At 30.9% G+C, this 25,113-nt stretch overlaps 3 protein-coding genes across 8 annotated transcripts; 1 reads left to right on the top strand and 2 right to left on the bottom strand.

Annotated features, from left to right (window-relative positions):
- Positions 1-1,220: 1,220 nt before the first annotated feature.
- On the bottom strand, positions 1,221-10,513 carry LOC109793156 (uncharacterized). 2 transcript variants are annotated; one of them, XM_020352616.3, is made up of 13 exons: positions 10,310-10,513; positions 9,582-9,982; positions 9,240-9,486; positions 8,994-9,106; positions 6,875-6,954; positions 6,486-6,627; positions 6,320-6,400; positions 4,758-4,862; positions 4,367-4,549; positions 4,184-4,276; positions 1,910-2,049; positions 1,758-1,824; positions 1,221-1,647 (listed from the first exon to the last, which is right to left on the bottom strand). In XM_020352616.3, the coding sequence occupies exons 2-13, from the start codon at positions 9,972-9,974 to the stop codon at positions 1,528-1,530; spliced, it is 1,764 nt and encodes a 587-aa protein (XP_020208205.1). In that variant the 5' UTR covers positions 9,975-9,982; positions 10,310-10,513; the 3' UTR covers positions 1,221-1,527. The 2 variants fall into 2 exon arrangements, with proteins under 2 accessions (XP_020208205.1, XP_020208206.1); XM_020352617.3 differs by having other exon boundaries at positions 9,582-9,977.
- Positions 10,514-12,833: 2,320 nt separating this feature from the next.
- On the bottom strand, positions 12,834-18,240 carry LOC109809716 (vacuolar protein sorting-associated protein 25). Of its 5 annotated transcripts, none has more exons than XM_083066702.1 (7): positions 18,079-18,240; positions 15,830-16,169; positions 15,336-15,475; positions 15,089-15,142; positions 14,914-14,993; positions 14,761-14,836; positions 12,834-13,157 (listed from the first exon to the last, which is right to left on the bottom strand). In XM_083066702.1, exons 2-7 carry the CDS (start codon positions 15,886-15,888, stop codon positions 13,036-13,038), a joined length of 531 nt encoding a protein of 176 aa, XP_082922828.1. In that variant the 5' UTR covers positions 15,889-16,169; positions 18,079-18,240; the 3' UTR covers positions 12,834-13,035. The 5 variants fall into 5 exon arrangements, with proteins under 5 accessions (XP_082922828.1, XP_082922824.1, XP_082922825.1 ...); XM_083066698.1 differs by having other exon boundaries at positions 14,914-15,002; positions 18,079-18,239; XM_083066699.1 differs by having other exon boundaries at positions 14,914-15,002; positions 15,830-16,188; positions 18,079-18,238.
- Positions 18,241-18,950: 710 nt separating this feature from the next.
- On the top strand, positions 18,951-23,700 carry LOC109816623 (protein AE7). Its single transcript, XM_083066703.1, has 7 exons — positions 18,951-19,115; positions 19,395-19,553; positions 20,179-20,466; positions 20,573-20,676; positions 20,834-20,933; positions 22,741-22,786; positions 23,353-23,700. Exons 3-7 carry the CDS (start codon positions 20,338-20,340, stop codon positions 23,451-23,453), a joined length of 480 nt encoding a protein of 159 aa, XP_082922829.1. The 5' UTR covers positions 18,951-19,115; positions 19,395-19,553; positions 20,179-20,337; the 3' UTR covers positions 23,454-23,700.
- Positions 23,701-25,113: the final 1,413 nt, after the last annotated feature.

Genomic DNA, 25,113 nt, shown 5'->3' with positions numbered 1-25,113 from the left:
AACAAAAACAATACAAGTCACTAAATTCTTAAGTAGAAAGAATAGTTTTTTTTTAAAATTGCAAAACTATAATATATATATATATATATATATATATATATATATACAAAAAAACAAACTTGTCTGAAAATACCAATATGTGTAAGTCAAGTTACTCAAATTCAATTGTTGCTTACATAAAATTTAACATATATTACCGAAAAAATTTTAACATATACAACGTTGCAAAATTTATCATGTATTGATTAGTCTCATCCCTTTTCAAAGTTTTAATAGAATAATTTTATTAAATGTAATTTGATTTCAATATTATAATTTGACTTGATTTCATTATTACAACTTTTCTTCGTCTCTACGCTATTAACTGGGCAAACATTTTGAATCAGCAAGTCCCTTACATAAATATGATATATTTTCAAATTTATTAAAGTTACCACCTTCACTAGTTTAGTGCTAATTGGTGTTTAAAAAAAAATAGTTTGAAACAACCCCAATGGTAGGAATTTAGTAAAAGGTCGTAAATGCAGCAATACAGGGTTGAGGTCCACAGGAAAACTATTTTGGGTTGGCCAATAGGAGATAAAATAGTGTCATATAGTTATAGAATACCATAATAATAACCATTACTGCTCCTAGCAAAAATACATAATGAAACCAATATAAAATACATTTTTATACAATCTAAGATGATTAAATAAGGAAGGTTATAATAATATCGACATAACTTCTACCAAGTGTTACACCTTCAAATTGTTCAATTTTAACAAAATTTGATATACACATAGAGGTTATAATTACACCGGTGTAATTTTTACCAAATGTTACGCCAATTACCAAGTATTCATATCTCTTAAATCATATATACAAAATTTTATATTAATCCAAGATGATTTGATATTTCATTTTTATAAAAACAAAATTAGCGTAATATATTCATTTTAAAATATACTAAAATATGAACACTTTGATTACCTTTAAGTTGTTCAATTTTAACAAAATTTGATATACACGTATAAATTGATATGAACTTTCAATCTAACGGTTGGATTTACAAAATTTATAATTAATATAAAGTTATTGAGTGGTGTAATACTTAGTAAAAGTTACACCGGTATAATTATAACCCCCTCTATATACATACATACATACATACATATATATATATATATATATATATATATATATATATATATATATAATGAACCAATGTAAAATACATATTATACAAGCTAAGATTTAATCTCCCTTAACCTAGATTGAGTCCTTAATATTTAGAAGTAGTTTTTTATGGCAATCACAGACAAGCAATTCGCTGTCTACGAGGACAACAAACAAAAAGAACCTAGCAACATACAATCAACATATTATACACGGGTACAACATCACCTAAATTGCTAATGACTAAGATATCGCTCACAAAACCATATATAGCTATCGCTGAGGAACACCAAGTAGAATACAAGTACTTTTGATAATATTAGCATCTCTACAAAGGCATTCAATCTAAGGCGTGTTAAAGATTGCTGCCTAGCTAGACATCATGATATGATCAATCGCCTGAAGTGCTTGATTGGAAAAAAATCTTACATCGACATCGGGATCCTCGCTGAGCTCAACCAGATTTGGACGGATGGTCGTCTCCACAACCTAAATGGAAATGAAGTTCACAGACATTAGAAGTGAACAACAAACAAAGAGTATATAAGAGGACAGAAAACACAAGAATTAGTAGACTTATGTGATGCTAAGTTGCTTACAGATTGATCCACTATGGGGAAGATTGACTCCAAGACCTTTGCCACATTGAACTTAATGTTGGGTACTCTACAGGGGATCAAACAGGCAGTATTTAAAAAGGTATTATAACAATACCTTATAGCATAACCGCACTCAAAAAAAATTAAGATACCTGTCTTTAGATGCATTAATAATAACAGGCAACAATCTCGAACAAGTGATTTCAGAGCCCATTACAGGAGCAAGTAGAGAGATGGCATGAAGAATGGTCATTCGATACAAATAGTGCGGATTGCTACTCATCTCCAAAACCTGTTTCATACATGCCAATACAGTTACGTGTAAGTTATATTTGGAAAATCAACTAAAAAGTAACTAGTATATTAGATTAAAAGCAAATCTTGTAGTATGCATCTTAGACCATAGCAAAGGGGAAACATGTATCGAGCTCAAGAGATATGTTAGAGTAGAACTGGCAAAAAGGATTTTAGCAGAGAACAGAAGAAAGCTTGGACTGAAAGAAACCACAAATCCAAGCTTTGTTCAACTAAACCTCTCAATTATCTGGATATTTGACTCCAAGGTCATTTGTAGAAGCCAAATAATATAGAAGTTCCTATTTTCAAGAGTATTGATTGTTCAGTACATGACATCATATTTAATCAAGTACCAGCACAACATTTAATTACATTATTCGGTTACGGTTATCAGTACATATATGCTTAGGCTGAAATGAGACAAATCCAGTACCAGGCCGCAGCGTCACCAATTTCAAGCAAAACGTTATCAAAGGACCATGGCATTGCAGGATTGTCATGGCGTGGCGGTCAATGGCAGATGTTTTTGCCATAACAGTCATGACAGTGACTGATAGGCTCAATGTTAATCAAAATCAGCTCAAATCAACCAGTTGACCTGGGAACCAACCACCTAACCAATCTGAGTCACCTATTAGATTGAACTTGTTTTTTAACCACTATACCAAGCATGTTTCTGGTTATAAATATGAGAAAATAATTTGTATCGATTCAAGTAATGACCTAGTGATTCAATACTACTAACCCAGTACGTGATTGAGTCGATCACTGATCCGGTTCTCATAACACTGGGCAGCATAGAGCAACAATGTAGAGTCTCTGACTGTTCAGAGACCATTAATTGTGTATTGAATGTTATTTAATTTAATACAAGAATTCCAAATATGCTCTGACCACTCTATTCTGTCAAACAAAACCCAACATCGCAATGAGAACAATATGACTGAAATCTCCATTCCGGCAAATGACTAATTTGGTTTTCTCAGGTAACCTCCCTGTTCTTGAGTCTCTTTCTTTGTTTCCTTCACTTCCTCTGAATCTTTGTTCCTCTGTATTCCCTACATCTCCTTTCCTTTCTATTCACTCTATTTCTCTATTTTGTGAGTCTATTTCTGTTCTACAAGTCTGGGTTCTGTCCTCTCTCAATTTATGCTATAAGGAGAATGATATTTATACCCAGTTTGTGAATCAATATATACTTTTGCTAAATTTTATTTCTTACAATATATTTCTAGTGTATTGTTCTTCATATATGGTTGTTTATTTTTTATTATTTTGCAGTTTTTAATTATACATAATTTTTGCATATTTATACTTATTTTTCTTTAAATGTTTTGCACCTTTTATTTTTCTTTTTTAATGGTTCTTTTTTATTAAATGTTTTTCTGAAGAAAATATTTTTTTTGTGACCTGTTGACCCAACATGAACCAACCCAAATTTGTAACGTCGGTTCAGTTCAGGTTAAGCACCAAAAATTGCCAAACCAACCCAGCCCAACCTTATTTGTTCAGTTTGGAGCAAAATTCCCCCCAACTCTGGCTCAAAAAAACTTGTCCCTGTTTTTTTAACTCAAATCAGAGAATCGGTTACTAGTATACACGAACTAACAGAAAAAAAGTGCAAAACAAAAATGACAATCCAATACAAAAGAGTCTGCACTGTAATTTAATAATTTTATACTTCATATAAGCTACATTCTATACAGATCCAACAAGGTTCTTTCTTCACCCACTATGGTTTACGTAATTTTCCAAGTATCCGTTTGTTTTAGATTTTGGTATAACAGACTTTGAACCATTGAATGTGATTGAAATGTGCCCAAATTAATCTCAATGATCAATCACAGATTTTGTATGGGAATGTGTGCCACAAGTGAAGTTGATTTTGGTAGTAACCTGAATTGGCCTTCAAAACTGCTATTTGTTCATTCACTATGATTTAATGTAATTTTCTAAAATTTCATCATATTGCACACAATGAAAATATGAAACGTATCCAAATCAAAGAATAAAGCAAAACAAGATGTATTCTTGTAGAAGATACAGAAACACACCCACACAAACACATTCATATAGACATGTTGGTGTATTATTCTAAAACAACAATCTAAGCCAACACATGAACAAACCTGTGGAATTATATGCTGCATGGCCCACTCAGGACCAAATTCTTCAGCTAGGCGCTTCAAATTGTTAGCAGCTGCCTCACGGATTGAATGAACCTATGACAAACAAGGAGGTTAATGACAACAGTTATGTAGAAAAAGTGATTCCCAAAACTATGCTCAACCTAGCATGTAGAGTCCACAAACCTTGTCCTGTAACCACTGCATGCAAAGGGCACCAAGTTTGTCATCGAAAAAACCAACCCCCAATTGACTGGCCAACAAGGGTATATACTCTATTATTGCAAGCCGAACCCTCCAATGCCTATCCTCAGCAAGCTCAACAATGGCTGGTAACAAAGATTGAGATAATAAATCGATTCCAATCACCTGCAAGAATGACTTAATCAACATCTCTTTGATACGTTTGAGTTCTTTATACAATTTTTATTTTGCAAGTGCATATAAGGTGGCATAAGACCATAAGCATTGCGAGCTAGAATTTGCAGCATTGTCAAATGAAAAGAGAAAGGAAACCAGGTTGCTAGAAATTTATAAAGCAATTTGCACATAAAAACAACTTGAGAACTACAAAAACCTGGTTCACTTGATCAAGCTTGCTTATGATATTAAGCCGCACATCAGGAAATTCATCCTTCAAAAGGGAGAGGAAAATAGGAAGGAGCTGCTCAATTGTGGCATCCTGCAATAAAGAAAAGAGAATACATATAGTTTCTTGAAAATTTTGAAAGAACAAAAAAAACTAAACACTGCCACAACACTAATTGCAGAATTAAAGTATCACATTCAAAATGCAGTATGGCCAACATAAAAGTCTCAATACCAGCATAAGTTAGAAGTCAGATACCATAAAATTAGGAATGGCAAATGAATTGATCGAATAATTTTTTAGGAGGATCATAATGGATCAGATAAAAATATTCCATTAATCCATTTAAATCCATTAAAAATTCACATAAAAATCCAATTCATCCTATCCATTTAAAGCAAAAAAAAACCATTCAATCCATTCATTAACAATCTTTTTATGGATGGATATCCTATCCATCCATAAAAGTAATGTTTTAAAAATTAAATAATTTTTACTTTTGCAATATTTTATTTCTCTTTTCTTTATAAGTCATTACATTCTTTTATAGTCTTTTAAAATTCACAAGACCTTTTTTGTGAGTCAAAATAGTCTTTTTAAAATTTCAATCTAATAAGCATTTCATATTGTAATCCAATGGATATTGAAAAAAGTAGTACATGGATCACTAACCATCCATAAAATTAAATGGATGGATTGGATCTGATTCTTTATTTATTTTTATTATAATGGATGGATTGGATGGATTTACAAGTGGATGGATGATAGATAAATGAATTCATTTGTCACTCCTACATAAAATAACCACTCAAGAACAATTATCAAGAAACATCAATAACATTCACATAGGCTTCAACTCTCATGATTTACACCTTTACTACCAATGTGCATTGCACTAAACTCCGTTATTGGTTCCAAGGAAAGTGGCATACTCATGGTTTGCTAGATTTTCATGCCCATGGTGAGGGAAAGTTAACCTGGTAATATAACATTAATTTCCTTTCCCAGTCCCACATTTTTCTCCTATCATTATAGTTATAAAAAAATTAAAAAAAAAAAATTTACCAAATATGTTTTTAAATTTACCAAGAAATAACATTCCTGGTTATAGTATTCTAGTAAAGTAATCAATATCTTGAAACAAAAACCTCCTAGAGGGTGATTCTGGTTAACCATAGGTCAATAAACTCAACAGTGCGTATATCACCAAACCAACTCACAAGGGACAATTAGGTATTTTAAAAAGACATAAATCGGTACATGGCTGTTTGAAGATTTAATGAGCCAATCACCACAACCAGGTGATTCATGCGTGAAAATGCATAACATGAAGTATAACCCTACACACAGAATGAAGTGTACATCTCATTTTAGAGTTTAAACAACACAAAAAGGGGGGGGGGGGGTGGAAATAATTTTTGACAGCTATGCACCAAAAAGAAAATTTTAGTAATTTGAAGGGCACCCACATTTAAGCATGAATGATATGAATACTAATGTTCCTTGCTTAGATCACAATAATTGCAAAGAATGTTATTCGATACCTATACCTTCCCTAACACTGGAGCCATTCCCATTATTACTGAAGCTAAAGCAGAGCGAACATGTTGTGAAGAATCTATAGACAATTCCTGAAAAAGATATGGCAAAGTATTTTAGCCTGCAAAATTTTTTTTTAGAATACTGAATTTCAAGACCAAAACAAGAAAGAAACACCTTTACACAAGGAAGAATATGCTGAATTGCAAGATCTGGATTTAAAATCCAGCAAAACTTGGTCACTTTCCCAGCAGCTGCAATCCGTACTTCGGCTTCATTATCTCGAAGCAACCGCACATAGGCAGGGACTAATTCCGTTCTTTACAATAAGTAGTCAAGAGAAATTATTAATAGATAGATAAATTGATAGGACAATGATCAGGACCTTGTTAAATATGAGTAAATCATATAGGATTCACAAGTTTTGATATTTAAAGTTTTAAACCATTATGCATGACCACTTCAACTAGTGAACACAGATTATAATTCATAATACAATATATTAAAATGATGTATTATTAGTTATATGATATGCAGCATGATTAAATTTCAGAGAAACATAATACCTTGTAGGTTCAGGGCCTACAGCTTCACAAAGCTCATACAATTGATTTGCAACCATGTATCTCACACGCCATGACTTATCCTGTTCATGATCAAATCAGATCGAAGGGTGAAAAAGAATAAATAAATCAAAGTGGGACAACATCCCGCTGATAGACTAACACACACATGGACATACATTTATACATGGTATATATGCATATGCAGACATAATAAATTAATAAAGGTGTGTTTGAGAGTTGTGAGGAAAGGATAAAAGAGGGACTACTCCTTTTTAGAGTTACAATCAACAAACTAAACCCAAGGGACTGAGATAGTGAAATCTCTAAACTTATTTATAGTTATAAGATAGCAAAGCAAAGATGGAGGAACCGTTATTGGTCTCAGCTCCTACATTCTAGTCAAAGCTAATTTAGAAACAAGGGATTATCTCAAACACAGAATCGATGCTTAGTATCTTTTGTAAGATCCAAGCAATGATGAAAAAAAAAAAGTAGGATGCCACTGCTTGCATCCCAGTTGTTTTTTTAATAATGTTTTGCAAAAGTATATACTACATATTTACTACTTACTAATATTTTAACCTATACAATGCACAAGATTCATATTCATTTGATATAACCAAATTTTATAATTAATAAATATTTAAAATATATAAATTAAATAGGTTCCAGCCCCTGGTTCCCCAAAGGAGATTAGACGAAGCCAACGAATATTTCGCACAAATAACATGGTTACAAAAAAAAAATTATATTTTAGATTTATAATAAATAATTTATACTATGATATAAAATATTCTTAACCAATGATAATTTATAAAATATATATAATAAAATTCAACTTAAAAAAATAGAACTGAAAATAATAAATTGAATGAGATAGAAGGTTGAGAAAAAATACCTAAAAACACTCATCTAATTTTTTTTTAACTAAAAACACTATTTTTAAAGAAAACTTCCTAAACTAAAAATTCTTCCACACAAGGTAGTTATTCTAATTATATATACTGGCGTAGAAAAGGTACTTTGTGCCTCGTTTTACTTTTAAATAAAAATAAAGCAAAATAAAATTAATAAAGATTGAATAATAGTTAGTGGTTAATAATAGGAGGTAGTTTTTTATGTAGTTATAAAGGGTAGAGATATAATATAGAAGTTATAAAGACAAAATAGTTCAAAAATTGTGTACACCAAAAGGGGATATCCCCTTTATATATACTAGCAATTTAAAAGCCACTACATGCCTTTGTGAAAAAATAAATATTTTTTTAAATAAGTTGGTAGTTACTATTTTTTAAAAAGTAGTTATTATTTTGTATATGCATTAATTTCCTATTTAATCCTTAGATATTTATATTTCCACAAAAAAAATTCCTTTTTGGTGAATATTATTTAGGAAAAAATAGATATTTATATTTCCACAATTTATATTTATTGTTATTAGAATACAAATATAGGGATATCATTGTCTTTGTAAAAGTGGATACCAAAAGCATATATCTTCTTTATATATTGTTATAAATAAATATAAATACATAAATATAAATATATAGATATACATACATATATAAAAGATTACTATCACATTAACATATAAATCAACACTGATATTTTGATGAAATTAGATGTATTTTGGAGAGTATTGGCACTATGTATCATTGGTGTATCTATAAAATTATAATAAATCAAATACATATATTCATAAATCTTGAGATACTTTGAGAAATAAAAATATGGTTGTCTTTGCTTGCAAGACATCAAAAGTGAAGAATAATAACATTTTGCAGCTATTTCTTTTATTTCAAAATACTGGAATATAGGCATGTAGCCATGTATTTTGTGATACATAGGATAAGGCCAGGGTTTTTATTTCTTTTTGCGGTACAATTCTTGGTATCTTTTGGTTGATTTTTGACAAGGTATATATATGCCTGAAGCTACTCTGTAGATGTCCTTTAAGATATAGAGTATCCCTATTTGTTCTTAAAGAAAAAAAAAAGCCAAAAAAAAGAAAGATAGCATAACATCTTAGAAAGTGAACATCACTAAATCAAACACATAGTTTTAAGCATAATGAAGAAGAAAAATTAATTATATGATTATTAATAGTACTAAAATGCACCTGTGAAAAGTTGACAATAACCGGTAGTATATGTGTGACACAATCTTGTGGCTCCAGCAGCTTGCCAAGAGCAGCACAACCCTCCACAGCCAACAATCTAACAGAGTCTTGATCTGAACCATGTTAAAGAATAAAATTACATATTAAAAGGGATACTTTCATTAAGTAAAACTTATTATTGAATTTGAATCTACTATTGACAATCCCTTTACATCTATAAAGAAAGAGAAATATGTATTCAATTACCATCCTTAGTAAGATCCTCAAAAATTGACATAGTGTCTGCCTTCAAATGAGCATACTCAACAGTTGCAGCAAACTTCCCAAGATTTGATGCAGCAGATCTTCTAACCATAGGCATGTCATCTTGACACAACATACTGTATATTGATCTCAATTCTGTCTTTGACATTTCTGGTGCACTAGGGTAAGCAATATGAAATAGTCCACATGAAGAGACTCGAGCAGTGAACCATTCACCTGCTGCCAATCTCTAAAACAAAAATCAAAAGAAAATATTGTCAGGATGTTCAACCAGCAAAAAAGATGTATAAGAAAATTTACATTGACGAAACAATGGTATCTAACCTTCACCAATGGGATGAAATACTCAACCAAATCACTCTCCCTCATCTGTGATCCAATCCTACAAAGTGATTCCACAGCTTTATCTCTCACACAAGTTTCCTCAACGGTGCAAAGCGTCTCCAAAGGTGGGAGCAACATGTGGGCATGTTCCACTCCCCCAACAAAAGGAATGAACACCCCCAACTCTTCCGCCATCGCAAGAAGTACCTCATCATCATCATCATTATTCTCACCCAAAAAGGGTATCAGTTCCCTACGCGTTCGCTCCTCCCCAAGAGCCCGCGCAATCGTAGACAACTTTCGAATTGAGTTCAACCGAAGCTGAATGTCATCATTTTTCAACTCATCTATAAGCACTGCTATTGGATATAGCGGCTCCTCAACCATAGACATTTCCTTTTCTTTCAAAATTTCCACCCATAACAAGTAACATCAAATTAGGTTGTCAAACTAACATAATTTGAATGTATAAATCATTCAACTGACAAAACAAAGAAAGAATAATTGAAATTCGAAACTAATTAGTATGAAATTAATTGATTTAAAAACAAAATACTCTCAATTCAGAGGTTTATGTTTGCATCAAGCCTCATCCAAAATATTTCAACTTTTTCTTGAAATCTTAAAAAAAAAAAAAAAAAAAAAAACTGAAAATGCAGTGAAAATTGCAATTCAAAAGGGGTCAACAAAGCCCTAGAATCCAGAGACTGAGGAACCAAATGCCGTACCGTGTCGCAGGATAATGTTGCTAGAACGGAACTGCGAAGGAATTGGGATACTTTGTGGAATCGGTTGGATAGAGTGAATATTGAGAAAAAAGTGAAACTCGGAAAACCCTAATGCTACGGTGGAAGACGACGGCGAAAGGAGTTTTCTCAAGACTCAGTCCTTCGAATCCTAGTGTTTCAAACGCATGGTTTTACCAATTTTTGTTTGTTTTTTAATTACCAAATTATATGGCGGAAAATTTTTGTAAGGGAAATTTTTATGTTATTTCAAATTCTATTGAAAAAAAAAATTAAAAAAAAAATAAAGAAGGGTTAAATATTTTTTTTTCTATAAATTTGTAATAGTTATTTTGATTTTTCTTAAAACAAGTATTTGTTGTTTTTTTCTTTAAAATGTAATAAATTGGATAAAATTCTATTTTTTATTTCTTTATTTATTTTAAAATTTAAATTACTTTTTTGAATCCTAGACTTAGATATGAAATAAACTATATTTAGAGAAGAATACTTGTCTTACATCTCTAGAAAAAATTAAACACTATTTTTTTATGGTGGATACCTTGTATCAATACCATAATTATCTAAAAAAATCTATGTAATAGAAGCAATTAAGTATAGATAATGTTATTTATTAATTTAAAAATAAATAAGTTGTGACTAGTATTTAGATTTGTTTAATAAATATTTCAATTACATAAAAAAAAAAGATGGATTTTGTTGGACAAGAAAAACATCAATAAATTATTACAAAGGTGAGAAGACAATATAAAAAAATTTATAATCATATAAAAATTAATATAACAATGAATGAAAGAAAGATAAAAAAAAAATGTAATAAACTGTAAATTCTATTTTTAAAAAATAATTTATTTGTTTAATTTAACATTTGAGTAACCATTTAATTTGATCCATAAAAGATAATAGAGGTGATTGATAAGTTGAAGTTGATATAAGAGAGGATAAAGACTACTCAGAATAAGCAAAAAACTTATGTTGACAAGAGGGGAAAACCTCTTTGTTGTAATGTTGTTTTTCCTAAAACGAAAATGTATTTCTGCTCAACCTAGGGTGCACCTCATGGATGTTACACCAAGGTGATTGTTATGTTTTTAATTTATAAAAATTTTGCTCTATCAATGTATTACAAATGTATGAATAAGATAATCATCTCAAGACTTCTTGTTGCCTTTTAATAAAACCTTAATAGTATAAACATGGATCTATTGACTAGTTTTGTTTGTCCATCAGTCTGTGGGTGGCAAGTAGTAGAGAAAATAAGCTTAGTTCCAAATATTTCCAAAATAGTCCTCCAATAAAGACTTAGGAACTTAGCATCCTTATCTAACACTATGATTTTGGGTAAACCATGCTACTTGGAAACTTCTTTAAAGAAGAGTCTTAAGATATGACTAGCATCATCTACTTTGTTGTAAGGTTAACACGCATCATCAAATGTGGTCAAATAATACTAGTTTCTCCTAAATTTTGCAATATAAAGAAATCCTAGGTCGAATTCTCAAAAGACATAATTCATAAGAACACAAATTTTTATCAAAAGTTAACAAGGGAATTTTTCACATATAGTTTATGTGTAGAAATTAAAACATATTATAAAACTACGATTTAATTCTAAAGAATCACGAATTTGACAATCTAATCAGATGAAACACCAATTCAAGTATCTAATTGCCATATTATTAAGAAATAATATGAATTACACTGTTTAATATTCAATTTGAATTAAAGGACGCAGAACGCAATCGCGCTTTATAAAAATCCTATGAAGACAAATATGTTTTGCATTGTTTCAATCTAAATTGAATAAATTCGATGTCCTAAAATTAATTTGAATTGATTTTATTCTTCAATTAATCAAAAACCCAGTCCACAATCATGAATCGAATTCAAAATTAATTGAAGAACCAAAAAAAAAAAGGACATTTGAATTCGAGAGGAATTTACCACAAAAATTGGAAACTTGAATTGATTAATCAAACTTAGCTAGCTGCACATCTCCATTGCTATCAACTCACAAATCTATGCACAGAGAAGATGAAGAGTTTTGTCCAGAAAATAGAGAAAAGAGAGAACTCTGAGAGAAAGGAGAGTTGAGAGAAAATAAGAAAAACTTGTAATGCAAGAAAATTTGAAAAATGAGATAGAAGTTCTCGACTCCAATGCAATTACACTTATGTATAGACAACTAAATGGACCTAAGTATGACTTAACAAAGCCTGACCCACTAATTAAGTTACTAATACACTAATTATAAGTCATTTAAGTTTAAACTAAAAATAAAAAAATAAAATTTTATTGGGTTGTAACTTTGCACTACATTTTTGGAGCTTTTTTTTTATCTGAATTGGCTTTGGAATTCAACAAAGAGGTTGTACCACTCTCTTAAGCTTTTCAACGGTACCAAGAACATCCCAATCAGAGTTTGGGAGCTCAAAATACGGCCTACACAAGACAGAGTATTCAAGTTGATAAAAGTCCAAAAATTAAGTAAAAATTACAAAAAATATTAAATAATATCACTATCATAAATCTAAGCCAAAACATGAATATAAGACACATACAAAGGTCAAAAAGGATAAATAAATGCATACAAAGTTATTTCTCAAAATGCACTATCAAGGGTATAAAATGAGTCATCTTACTAAAACGATTCACAACCACAAAGATAGAATCAAAATCCCCAAGATTCAATAGATTCAAACACAAAATTATAGAGAAAATTTAACTCCTTCATCATCAGTTGAAGTTCCTTTAAAGACCACAAGCTTTCCCTTCTGTTCTAATAGTTTCAGTGCACGATTCAAAATAGTTCGATCTATTCCATGAAGCTCTGCGAAATATAAAAAATAATGAGTCAAAACAATTGCAAAGCCCAGCACGTAGGAAATAACTAAAATATATTAAGAAAAAGAGTATTCAATCTCCCTGAATTGTATGACATATCTCTTTTTTCTTTTATCGGTCAAAAATGGTAGATAGGGATAAAACTATTATGACATATCTCTTTAGCATGTAAACACTTTAACTCGTCCTAATTAATCTTTAAATTATAGTAATTGTTCCAATGTCATTCTATTAACTAGGGATTAAATGATTACGTGAAAATATATATTTATAATACAAAAAGCTTAAAAAGTTTATAAACAGGGAAATAAAGAGAAGTGACAACACTTGAGGTGAAGTTAAAAACTTCCCATTTCACGACGAGGGTAGGGGTCAATACTCGCAACAGGAAAATTTACTTGGTACCATATGATGTTCCTATTAAGCAGGTAGGTTGCCAAAGATGTCATCAAATTACACAAACTAGATTAAGTTATGTTATGCTACAAGAAAACACAATGAAATTTTAATACAGTGCATCACGGAGTTTTAAATCTGTTTTAATATACGCACTCCACGGGCCATTGCTAGTGGCATATAATACTAACTAATGGATCACAGTCATACCAATAGCCTTGCTAGGTTCTGTGTGGTTCACTTCCCACACAGGGCAAGACAAGAATCGGTTACTGACGCATGGGTAGGATGTAACCCAAGAACTATACACTACAAAACAAGTCAACTACAAGTGGGAATGTAGCAAGCAAGCAAGGATAAAAGGTACTACATTATTCAAATGTTAATTAGAAATTAATAGCAATGAGAGAATAAACTATAAAACAAATTAACATTCTTTCCATCCTTTCAAAGCTTAAACAGGGAAATGGATGTCCTTTTTCTTTTTTTGTTATAACATTGAACTTAAATTTGATCCACCGTGAGCAAGACATTTTATGTTGTCAGTAAACAGAAAACTGTAATGTCATTGTAGTAGTATATCGAGTCTTTCCCTAGCAGCACAACTTTTAACAGCTTTGGTGATAGAGTAAGACTCTTTAAATTGTCGATGGATAAAAATTAGATCCTTTAAATTTAGGGCCTGTTTGGGGTGGTCACAAGTTTTCCCTTGGTTTCCAAATACAAATTTCAAAATGGAAATGTTCACTTAAAATGGGACTGAATTGATTATTAAACAAAATTTGAATCACTTTAAGCTTAATTTTTAAAACAATAAAAGGTAGCTTTCTTTTTAGTTGTATAATCAAAGCATTCAATTGACGTAGCTTTTTAAACAGCTTTGATGGTATGGTAAAACTCTTTAAATTTAGTCTCTTTAAACTGCTAGAGTTATTCAAAATTCAAATCGTGATCTTGGATAGAAATAGACTATGTTGAAAAGAAAAAACGTCATCTTTACAATTTTTAGCAGAGATTAGTTATTACTTTTAACAGTAAATACTTCATATTAGTACCACTATCAAGTCCTAAACATACACTCGCATGCTTCAACACACAAGACAATTGTATTGAACAACCAAATAATCGTCAAACTTTTCCTGTCACAAATTATAGCTTAACAAATAGATAGGACATAAGCATTAACAGATTACCTGTTCCTTGAGATTCAGTCCCAGATCGTATTTCTTCTATCGTCACAACACCATCTTCCAGTCCATTATCTTTTGCCTAATCAATATTAAAGCAAATTCAATAACAAGGCATTAAATAACCATTGCAGTATCAAACTAGTAATCTAAACTTACAAACTGTATCAAAATGTCAGCCCAATCTTGAATCCGATGCCAGAGAATAAGACACTTCCTATGTCCTTTATCCATCCATTCTGCACGTCCTTCCAAATTAAAATAACACACTTCAGGCATTTTTCTCTTAGCCAAATACAAGAATTATAAATCCATAGACATGAATGAAGCATACCTTCAGAAACTAACGCTGAAAGGAAAGCTGCTCTTGCTTCATGGGTAAGAGACCCTGCAGGATGAAAAATCTAAAACAATCATACAACAAAAAAAAAATAGAAATAAGCAAGACCAAACACTAAAGAAGCATTTATTCACCAAAAAAAATTGGCGGAGCATTTATTCACCTAAAAACACTAAAGGAGCATTTACGGGATTACTCAACTTCACATAAAATGACAAAAAAGCAGGAATTTTGAGCTTACTTTCAATTACATGATTTGTAAATAGAGGAAATTCTTCTTCAAGTCCAATTACAAATATCTTCTGTGTTTTACAATAATCTAAAATAAGCTCTTTCCATAGTTGTATCTGTTTCTCTCTTGTGTCTCTTACTGGCTGCAAACTGAAAGGTAGAAACAAAGGTGAACCACTGGTTAATTACTACCTCACTCTCAATAATCTTATCAGTAACCCTAAGCAACGAACTTTGCAAACAAAAGAGGAAAAACAATTGAATCACACAACAATAATACAATATCACAAGCAACCTGATAAAATATCCAATGAAAGCAATAGGAAGGTCCCAGCAAATTGACAACAAAGCATTTTTTTTATTCACGGAGGAAAATAAACGATCATATTGTTAGTTTGAAATCTAATAAATTACTTAGAAGAAAATTGATAACAAAGCAGAATTAAAAAGAAAAAAATTGCAAAGCATAAAAAAACTAAAGACAAGGATAAAAAGGGAATTTACGTGAAGTAAGGTGGGTAATTGAAGAAATGTGGTAGTTTGAAGTCACCCAATTTCTGCATCTTTCAAGTGCTTCAATGCTATGCACAGAGATTAACGATCTTCTCAGAAGCTTAATAATTTTTCAGCTAATTACTTGCAGGCACGTAACGAAATATCAACCGTGTCATGCGATGCTGTTGATTTGGCGTGTAATTGGTGGAGGGATCGAGACGTTGATGTGAGGATGAAGAAATGAAGGGAAATTGCAACTCTGCGAACCCTACCACGGCAACGAATAACGATGGAGGAAGAAGACCACCAATGAAGAACCACAACGTTGCAAAAGAAACGACAGCGTTTTCTACTCAAGTGCACCTTTACTAGATTAAATAATAATAATAATAATAATAATAATAATAATAATAATCACAATATTAAACACATAACAAATACAGAAAATAACCTCTAAATCACAATATTAAACAAACTTAAATTGAAAAATCATAATCATAATAAGTCATAAGATTCATATTCAATACATAACAAAACACACAACTCAACATAAGTAATTAAGTCACAACACATAAGTTAATAATACATTCACAAAACATAAGTAGAGCCAATTGTTCGCAGTTTGAACTTCATAGAGTCAAAGTTCTCCACTCCGCAATTCGCCTAGGAGTGCAGAACCATCTGTTTGCAGTTTGCACTTCGTAAAGCAAAAGATGCAGCACATGGTGGAGATGGGGTGGTTGCAGTTGGCATTGGCGGAGAGAACTTAGGGTTGTAGATGAAGAGACAAACAGAGAAGGTATGAAGGAGAAAAGGGAATTTAGGGTTTTTCAAAACCTGGTCAAAAAGGGATCTGACCCGAAAATTCAGGACTGCAGGCCTTACCAGGGATCAACAACCCCACGATAAAAATCGTTATTCTACTATGATCCCACTCACAGGAAATCCCACAACTAACTCAACATGGAAAAGGCAGCTCAACTCTTGCGATCTGACTATCCTAACAACAATGTCTAAAAGAATAGAAGTACCCAAGTTATAACAGGAAAAAGAAAAATAGAAGAAAAAGATAAATCAAGACTAAAGAATAAGACACAAGTTGTAGGCAGGAAAATGGACTACCTTTTAATGAAAAGTGTAAAGTAATATACTGGGAAAAATTAAGCATGAACAAGGTACATTAAAGCAATTTTTGTCAAGTTAAGGGCCAATCAAGCTTGAAGCCAAAAGGAAAAAAGAAGTGTAGCTGTGTCAATATAATTAACATGTTAAAGATGAAGCAGAAGCTAATGCCTTAGCAACTTACATAAACTAAATTAGCAAGAGTAGAGTAAGTACCATTCAACAACAAAAAAAAAACCAAGTGACAGAACAAAGAGTGGAGCATATTCAATCCACAGTTATCACAACACTCATATAGCAAGCAAGAACAAAGAACCCATTTTAATTTACAATCTAACCTATATTACATAAGCTAAGGAATCAATTGTTACAAGTTCCGTGTCTCCTAAATTTTGATAAACTGCCAAAATTTGGCGGTTCAGTTAGCTTCCAAGGGAAGATGACAAATCCCCATCCTCAAACCTCACAAATTGTTACAAGTCATAACAGTGCAATTAAATAGCCATTATAGTTCCATAATTTCTATAGCATTGCAAATTCTTAGGACTGCAATTATGACTCCGGCTATTGCAACAGGTGTCTTGCTGCATCTTTCTGTCATTTCTGGCATCGTCAATTGAACTTGTGAGCTAATATTATGCCAATCTTTATACGTTCATGTTTATGTGGATACAACTTAAATTTCTATATATGACCTTACCATTATAGCCTAAACCTATTTGTCACGTAGTAGGTGAACTTAAGATTATCTCTATCCATATGCAGTGAAAGAAAAGTAATAAAAAGCTAATAGTAAATGGATTGTACACCCTAGACATAAACTTATAACATAAACTAAACAAAATATGGTTTCTTTCTTTCTCAAATTTCATCATCAGGCTCTAGCAATTCACGAGACCTTCAGTTATCCAACCTAAGAGGGATAGCAGAGCACAAAATGTCACACAAACACAATCCACCATGGCATGAATTTTTCATCCTAATCCAACGCTAACAACTTGTGTGCAAAAAATATCAAAATTAAGAAAACCCAGCTCATGTAAAATTGAAAAACCGCAACTGTGACAAAGCAATCGAATGGCGGAAAAGTGGTGAAAAATCAAAGCAGGTGGTATTAGAGTTGAGCAAGCTCTCACCTTTTGTCGTCGAATTTGAAAAGTTGGGGTTTCCAGAATTCTTGGCTTCGGAGTTGGGAAAAGTAGGTTCGGAGCGGTGATTGGTTTGGTTGGAGAAGATGGCGTACGCAGCACCGATGAAGTGATGTGGTTACGACGAACGCAAATGGCGAATTGTAAGGTCAAATAATGTAAACAAATCTCGCCCTTTCATTCCCTTAAAAACAAATCAACGGCTGCAAATAAGAGTGTACAAAAATGAGGTTTCACAATTCTGAAAATCAGTATTTTATGTACGTAAAAATAATAATTAATCTTTGTTATAGTTAATTAGTTAATTAATAGAAAAATAAATATTAGTTAATTAATAGAAAAATAAAGAAAGCTCTCATTAAAAAAAGAACATAGTAACAATTAAATAAAGTCGAGAAATAAGTTGTTATATAATCACAGTTCAAAGACTTTGTTATAGTTTTATTTTCATTTCGATTTAGTTTATCATAGTTATATTTTAATATTTTATTACACTAATTTAATTTTATGTTAATTAAATTATTTTTTATATTATTTTATTTCATAAATTAATCTTCCATTAAACTAAACAACTAATTTAAATAAAATTTAAGTTTTTAATTTTATAAAATAACTTCTATTGAGAAAAAGAAACTTGTTATCTAAAACTTTTACTTTGGTGTCTGTTCAAAAACGCTTTTACTTTAGTTTAATTAAAAAATAGTAGTAATGTATTATTATCCGGTGAAAAAATAAAAAGAAAATTGTCACCAAAAATTAAAATAAAAAAAAAAAAATTGTCTTAGAGCATCTGGAGGTTGCTTATAAGCAATTTCCTATGTCACATCACTGCCATATCAGCTCTGACCCATTTTATGGGTTGCTTAAATTTTAGCAGAGTTGCTTGTAGTATCCGTGTTCTTCTCTCCATCCCAAAATTTCGGCGGTGCTCGTGCGCCATCTTCTCCGAACAATCACCACTTTACCTAACTCCCAACCCAAAAATTTGGTTTCGCTACCTCAGTTTCCCAATTTTAAGACACAAGGTACCAACGCTTTTTCCTTCCCTTATCTTCAATTTTCTTTGTCAGCTTATAAGCCTTTCTTTTTTCTTGCTCAATTTTCTGCAACACTTTCGGGACTCAATAAATATATAGGGAAATTTTTTTAATAATTTATTTGTTTTATGCTCGAAATTTCTGAAAGAGCTTTGAAACTGAGCAGATTTTTGTTTGGTGTGTTTATTTTCCGAAAATCGCATTTATTTTTTATGTTTGTTAAAAAACTGTTTCTAAACCCTTCCTTTTCCTGTCCGCTATAAATAGCCCTAATCATAGGAGCGGGAAAGCCACGATTCTGAAAATGCAGGTCTCGGGTGCCATCAGCGACGTTTTGGTGGTGCTTCCTCCTTCGGCATCTTTCAGACAACCAGAATTTCTGCCGTTTCTGACACCAAGGGTTTTCTTTCTGGTTGATTTCTTAAAGTAAGCTTTCTATCATTTTCGTTTTTACTTTCTTGTTAACCGCATCATCTTATTATACTATTAATTGTGGATAAACGTTTACCGTAAGGATAAGTAAGCTTAACCATATACAGGATGTTTGAATACAAGTTAAAAGTGTTTTTGAAAACTTCTTTTACTGAAAATAAAGAATATTTTCTAGTAAAGAAGCTCCCGGAAGCACTTCTAAGTTTGAATTCAAATAGACTCATAATCTTGAAAGGCATGCTGATGCCGGAAAAGATATTGGGGATGAGTTGGTAAGGAAAGAGCTATTTTATTTGAATGGCAAGTGGCAACTAATGGGTTTTGTTTAGATGGCAAGCGAATAATAAAGACTAGTTGGATTATACCACATGTATTATTTCTGTATTATTTGCGTGCAATGTTCAGTTTCAAGGTGCCATTTCCTTTTCTGAGCAGTTTTTGAGGTCAATAAATATTGTTTTGCTCCAGCGTTGGGAAATAATTTGATGTGTACAGATAAAATAATTTAATGTACATTTAATCATATTATTATTTTTAGTTATCATGATAAATTTTATAATTTTTTAGTTATCATATTATTATTTAATTATAAATTTTTTAATTTTTTTCCTGAATGCAGCATAGAAAAGTCGTATTCAGGACTGAGGTTCCTTCCTACCAAGTTCCAGCTATCATATTTGGGACAGTTTTGTAATAATAAATTGATAAATTCCGGTTGAATACTTGAATCATCCTTCTTGTTGTTGCCCTTACCGAGCAAGTTGCAATCTTGGCCAAAATGGTATCTGGGTTAATCAATGCAAACCCTGTCATATATGAAAAGAAAGAGCGTCGAGCTCGAACTTCTCCATTTGCTCCCCATGATGAGTATGCTGTGGAACCAATTGACCAACAAGAGATTTTTGATATCCTTTTTTAAATTTCAAATTTCATTTTTTTTTCCAGTAATTACTCAGAAAATAAAAAGAAAAGTTGATAATTGTAACTTCAATATTTTCTTAACATTCTCAAATCATATAAGAGATATAAAGGACCCTGAGCACCCATACTCCTTGGAAGAGCTTAAGGTGATCACAGAGGAAGCAGTTGAAGTTGATGATCAGCGTAATTATGTTAGGTATTTGTGATTATAATAATTATTACTGTTATTAATTTATTATTATTACTATTATTTTCATTTATTGAGTTTCTAGATTTTTTGATACACACTTTATGTGGATTATGGAATATTTAATTTCCTTGTTTTATTGGATGGTGACTGGGTTATTCTTCAGGGTTACATTTACTCCTACAGTGGAACATTGCAGTATGGCGACAATTATAGGTCTATGTTTACGTGTCAAACTCATGAGAAGCTTGCCTTCACGATACAAGGTATTCTCCATTTTTCTGAGTTTAGTAACTTGCTCTGATAAATGCTACGTGGAGTTGGAGAGGCAAAAATGTATTGATGGGTTATTTTCTTATATGATTAATAGAAGGGACTTCCTGTTGTGTGTGCCCAGGGGCACATAGTAAAAACTTCAAATTAGAAATTTCTTAACAATGAAAAAGCTATTTGTTTATATAAAATAAATACTAAACTCTTTTACTAGTTTTTTTAAGTAATTTAAAACAATTCATATGGTGTATTTAATGCTTTCATACTATGTGCCAATGGGCACACAGTTGAGTAGATAATTGCTTTAAGTTAAAGTACTGTTGAACTTATAGATTGTTAATACTAACTAGAGAGAGGGATTAAAACAGTAATGAATTGCTTAATTGCAATCATGATTTATGATATGATGCAAAAAATGTGGTAGTGAATGTGAATTGTGACTTTAATATTGAACAGCATGCAACAATTCTGAATCCCTTATTCTTGCTTGAATGATTTCTGGCTTCTTACAAAATAATCAATACTAAATATGTGGGACACCTATTGCAGTAGAGGCAGCACTCATTTTTTTCATTAGTATAAAATTGTTTTTGTTTCCCTTGTTCTTTAGAAGTCAATCGTAGATGGAAATGATGCAGGAGGATCAGAAATCCTTCTAAAGAAGAATCAAGAAAACTCTGTTCAGAGTATCACCTTTGCATACCAGATAAAGATATGTAGATTGTAGATTGTAGACCCTTATAAATAACCCATGAGCTGAAACTGGAAGCCACAAAGCATCTAATAAAACAAGCTTTAGAGAGTTCTTGTTAAAAATCCTGGAACCTAAGCTTGATCCGTGAAAGTGATTCATATAATATATTTAGGGTTTAGGCTTTGATTAGTCAGTAACAATGCTTTTGTTGACTCATTACTAGGCATAGTAATTGATCTGAGCCTGTGGGTACATGTCTGAATCTAACCCAATTTTTGATGAAAAAAATTACTTTAATTGGGTTAGGTTCTTCTCAATTTGTTAAGGCACGCAAGGGTTTGGGGTATAAATACCCAACTGCCTTCAGTCCCACATGTTGTGGGAAGTAGAGCTATGATTTTATTTCCACTCACATTTCTCATAATCATTGAAAATAGTAAAGTAATTTTGATCATTGTAATAATAGTTCAATAATAAAGTTGATATCACACATTTTGTTAAAGGTATGATTTAATTCTTACTTCTGAAGTTTCTTATTTTTATTAGATTCTTGACATCTTTTTTATATATATTTGAATTAAAATGTAAGTCATATATTTATTTTAAAAATATATAAGTGAGTTGAATTAAGAAATAAAATAGAATGGGACAGATTCTCCACATATTTCTCCAAACCCGATGGTAATGGGGTTAGATTTATTTTTCTCTCCAAACTCTCATGCCTATTCAGAACATCCTTTGTTATGCTCTCTTAAAATAAGTTGAACTGGTGCTACTTCACAAGATTTATAGAGGAGGACATGCTAGCTCCTGCCATTGGTATAGCTGTTCCACTCATGATATCTCTTACACCTGCAATACTATTTGGCATGTTAACCATAATCCACATTTTTTTTTTTCTTGTCTAACATTTTTGTATTGTTACCTAATTGTATGATAGTATATATTGTCAAACTATGGTGTTTATAAAGCATAATATGTACTTTTATGTTTCTGGGTATGTAGGGAATACTGAAATACTATTTATAGTATTTACTAATTAAACCAAATATTCTACCAATCTTTGAACCCTATGTTATTTATCTTTACTAATTAATTCTGGTTAGGTGGATATCAGAGTAGCACCTGGATCTCATGCAACTGAAGCTGCAGGTTTTAATTTCTTACTTTTTTCTCTTTCTCCCTGTTGTTATGTGTTACTTTACTGCACCGATGTCCTTGATTTGAATTCTCTGTGTACTGAAGCATTCTGCTGTCCTTCAAATATTGATCTAGGAATGTCCTACTACTTGAATGATTGCCATGGCATTTCTTTCTTAGATTAAAGCATGCTGTTGACCGACCTGTTACAAAACTCCTGACTTTGGTTTAGAATTTAGACTTTTTTGGGTGAAAGAATTAGATTTAGTATTTCATTTTATTTGATGATTGTTTGTTTTATACAAGTAGCTCTGCCCTTAAACCCAGCATTCCTGCTTTCCTGTGCTCCCTTACCCTTTTCAAACACAGGCATTCCTGGCACATGAACAAACATGATTTAATTTTTTTATCAAACCAGCTTATAAGCTCTTAAAGTGTCTTCTGAAACACACTAGTCAATGAATTGTTGATTTTGCCTCCTGACTATTTTAGAATTCTTTTATAGATCATTGATCATGACTGGACATTCATAGTATTGCATTTTAATTTTTATTTCTTTGTCACAAATATATACGCAGTTAACAAACAATTAAATGATAAAGAGCGTGTGGCAGCTGCACTGGAAAACCCAAATCTTTTGGATATGGTTGATGAATGTCTTGCTCCATCTTATGATTGAAGGAGCTTTTCTCTCCTTCAAATGCGTTGGACTGGTGCTTTTGTGCCTGTCGTTGAAGTTGGTCAGCTTTGTTTGTGTATGATATTTTTGGTTGCTGGCGTATTGGCCATGCATTTTGTGTTTACCTCACACAGTTGTTGAATAGGAATGCGTAATTGACAATGATAATTAAGTAAACTATTAAGGTTCTCTGATTATTAGCTCAAGAAAAGAAATAGAAAATTCTTTCCATGTTTTGAAGTTGTCAGCTCACGTTTCATACATTGAACTATTTTTATCATGCTTGATTGAACCTATCTTGAACTATTGAATCATAAAAGTTCATAAAAGTTAGATGAAGAGAAGTTGCCAAAAATGAACATCTCAGCCCTGCCATTAGCGATGTGTGATATGATCATAGAAAAATTTAATTTTTATCCCAAAAGAAAAATAAAGATTTATCCCACCTATTGTATATGTTAAAATAATAGTTACTAATAAACATCGATTATTATTAACACAAAATAAATTCATTAAAACTGAAATAAGTTTAAAAAGAAATGTATATTTAAACAAAAAAATTATTAACATAATAGTATTATGTATGAATACATTTATATTATAATATTAATATCTTAATTTTTTTAAAAAAAATAAACACATTTCATGTACCAAAAAAGAGTACAAACAAAAACCAAAAGTTAAGTTATATGCGTTGTTAGTATAAAACATTTTCATACGTATATTCAAATGAAATTTACCATATTGCAACCTCATTATTGAATAGAATATAATAAGGTAATGAAATTTTATTAAACGTCTATTTAGGGTTTTTTTTTTGCACTGACGTATATTAATTAAATTTTAAAAAATAATATATACTTCACTAAAAATAATAAATTATATAAAAAGATTGTAATATTTTTTTTAAGTACATGCATTGCTTGTAAAATATTATTGATATTATTTGTAATTCTTGTATTACTGAACATATATATATTTTTTTTATATCGTTGAACGTTGTATTTTTAAAATTAAAATTAATCAAATTATATTTAATATTCAAATTTCAAGTACAAGCAATTATCGGTAGGTTCTTGAGGATTTTGAGAATTTAATTTTGGTGTCTAAATTAAAAAGAAAATATTTAAATATGTTTTAAGTTCTAGACATTGCTAAGTGCTCTTGCAAATATGGCTCAATTTTGTTTTAGTTCTTGTAACAAAAAAAAAAATTGTTATTTTTAGTCGACATTTTCTTCTTGCTCTAGACTTATGTTCATTTAGTACTAAAATGACATAAAATAAAGAATATTAATTAAAATAGTTAAGATAACATAATTTTTTATATTTAGATAATTAAAATTGTTCTTATATGGATAATTTAATCAAGTAATGTATTTATTTTTATATAAAACTAAATTATAATTTTAACTCTTTTATTTTTGTCAATCCACTAATTTTATTTTTTTTATTTTAAGATAAAAAAATTTAAGTCCTCTAATTTAAGCAATACATAAATTAAGATCTTTTGTCAAGTTGACATCAATTAATAGTTAAATTTTAAAATTTATTAAATTTAAGTAATATGATATTTAGTGACATGATATTTAAAGATAATTTTTTTTTAAAAATCATGTAAATAATATTTATTAAAAAAATATCAATTATTTGTTAAAATA

The sequence above is a fragment of the Cajanus cajan genome, chromosome 11 (assembly GCF_000230855.2).
Source record: "Cajanus cajan strain Asha chromosome 11, NIPB_CcT2T_4, whole genome shotgun sequence".
Lineage (NCBI taxonomy): Eukaryota > Viridiplantae > Streptophyta > Magnoliopsida > Fabales > Fabaceae > Cajanus > Cajanus cajan.
This window is presented reverse-complemented; position numbering and strand designations above follow the sequence as displayed.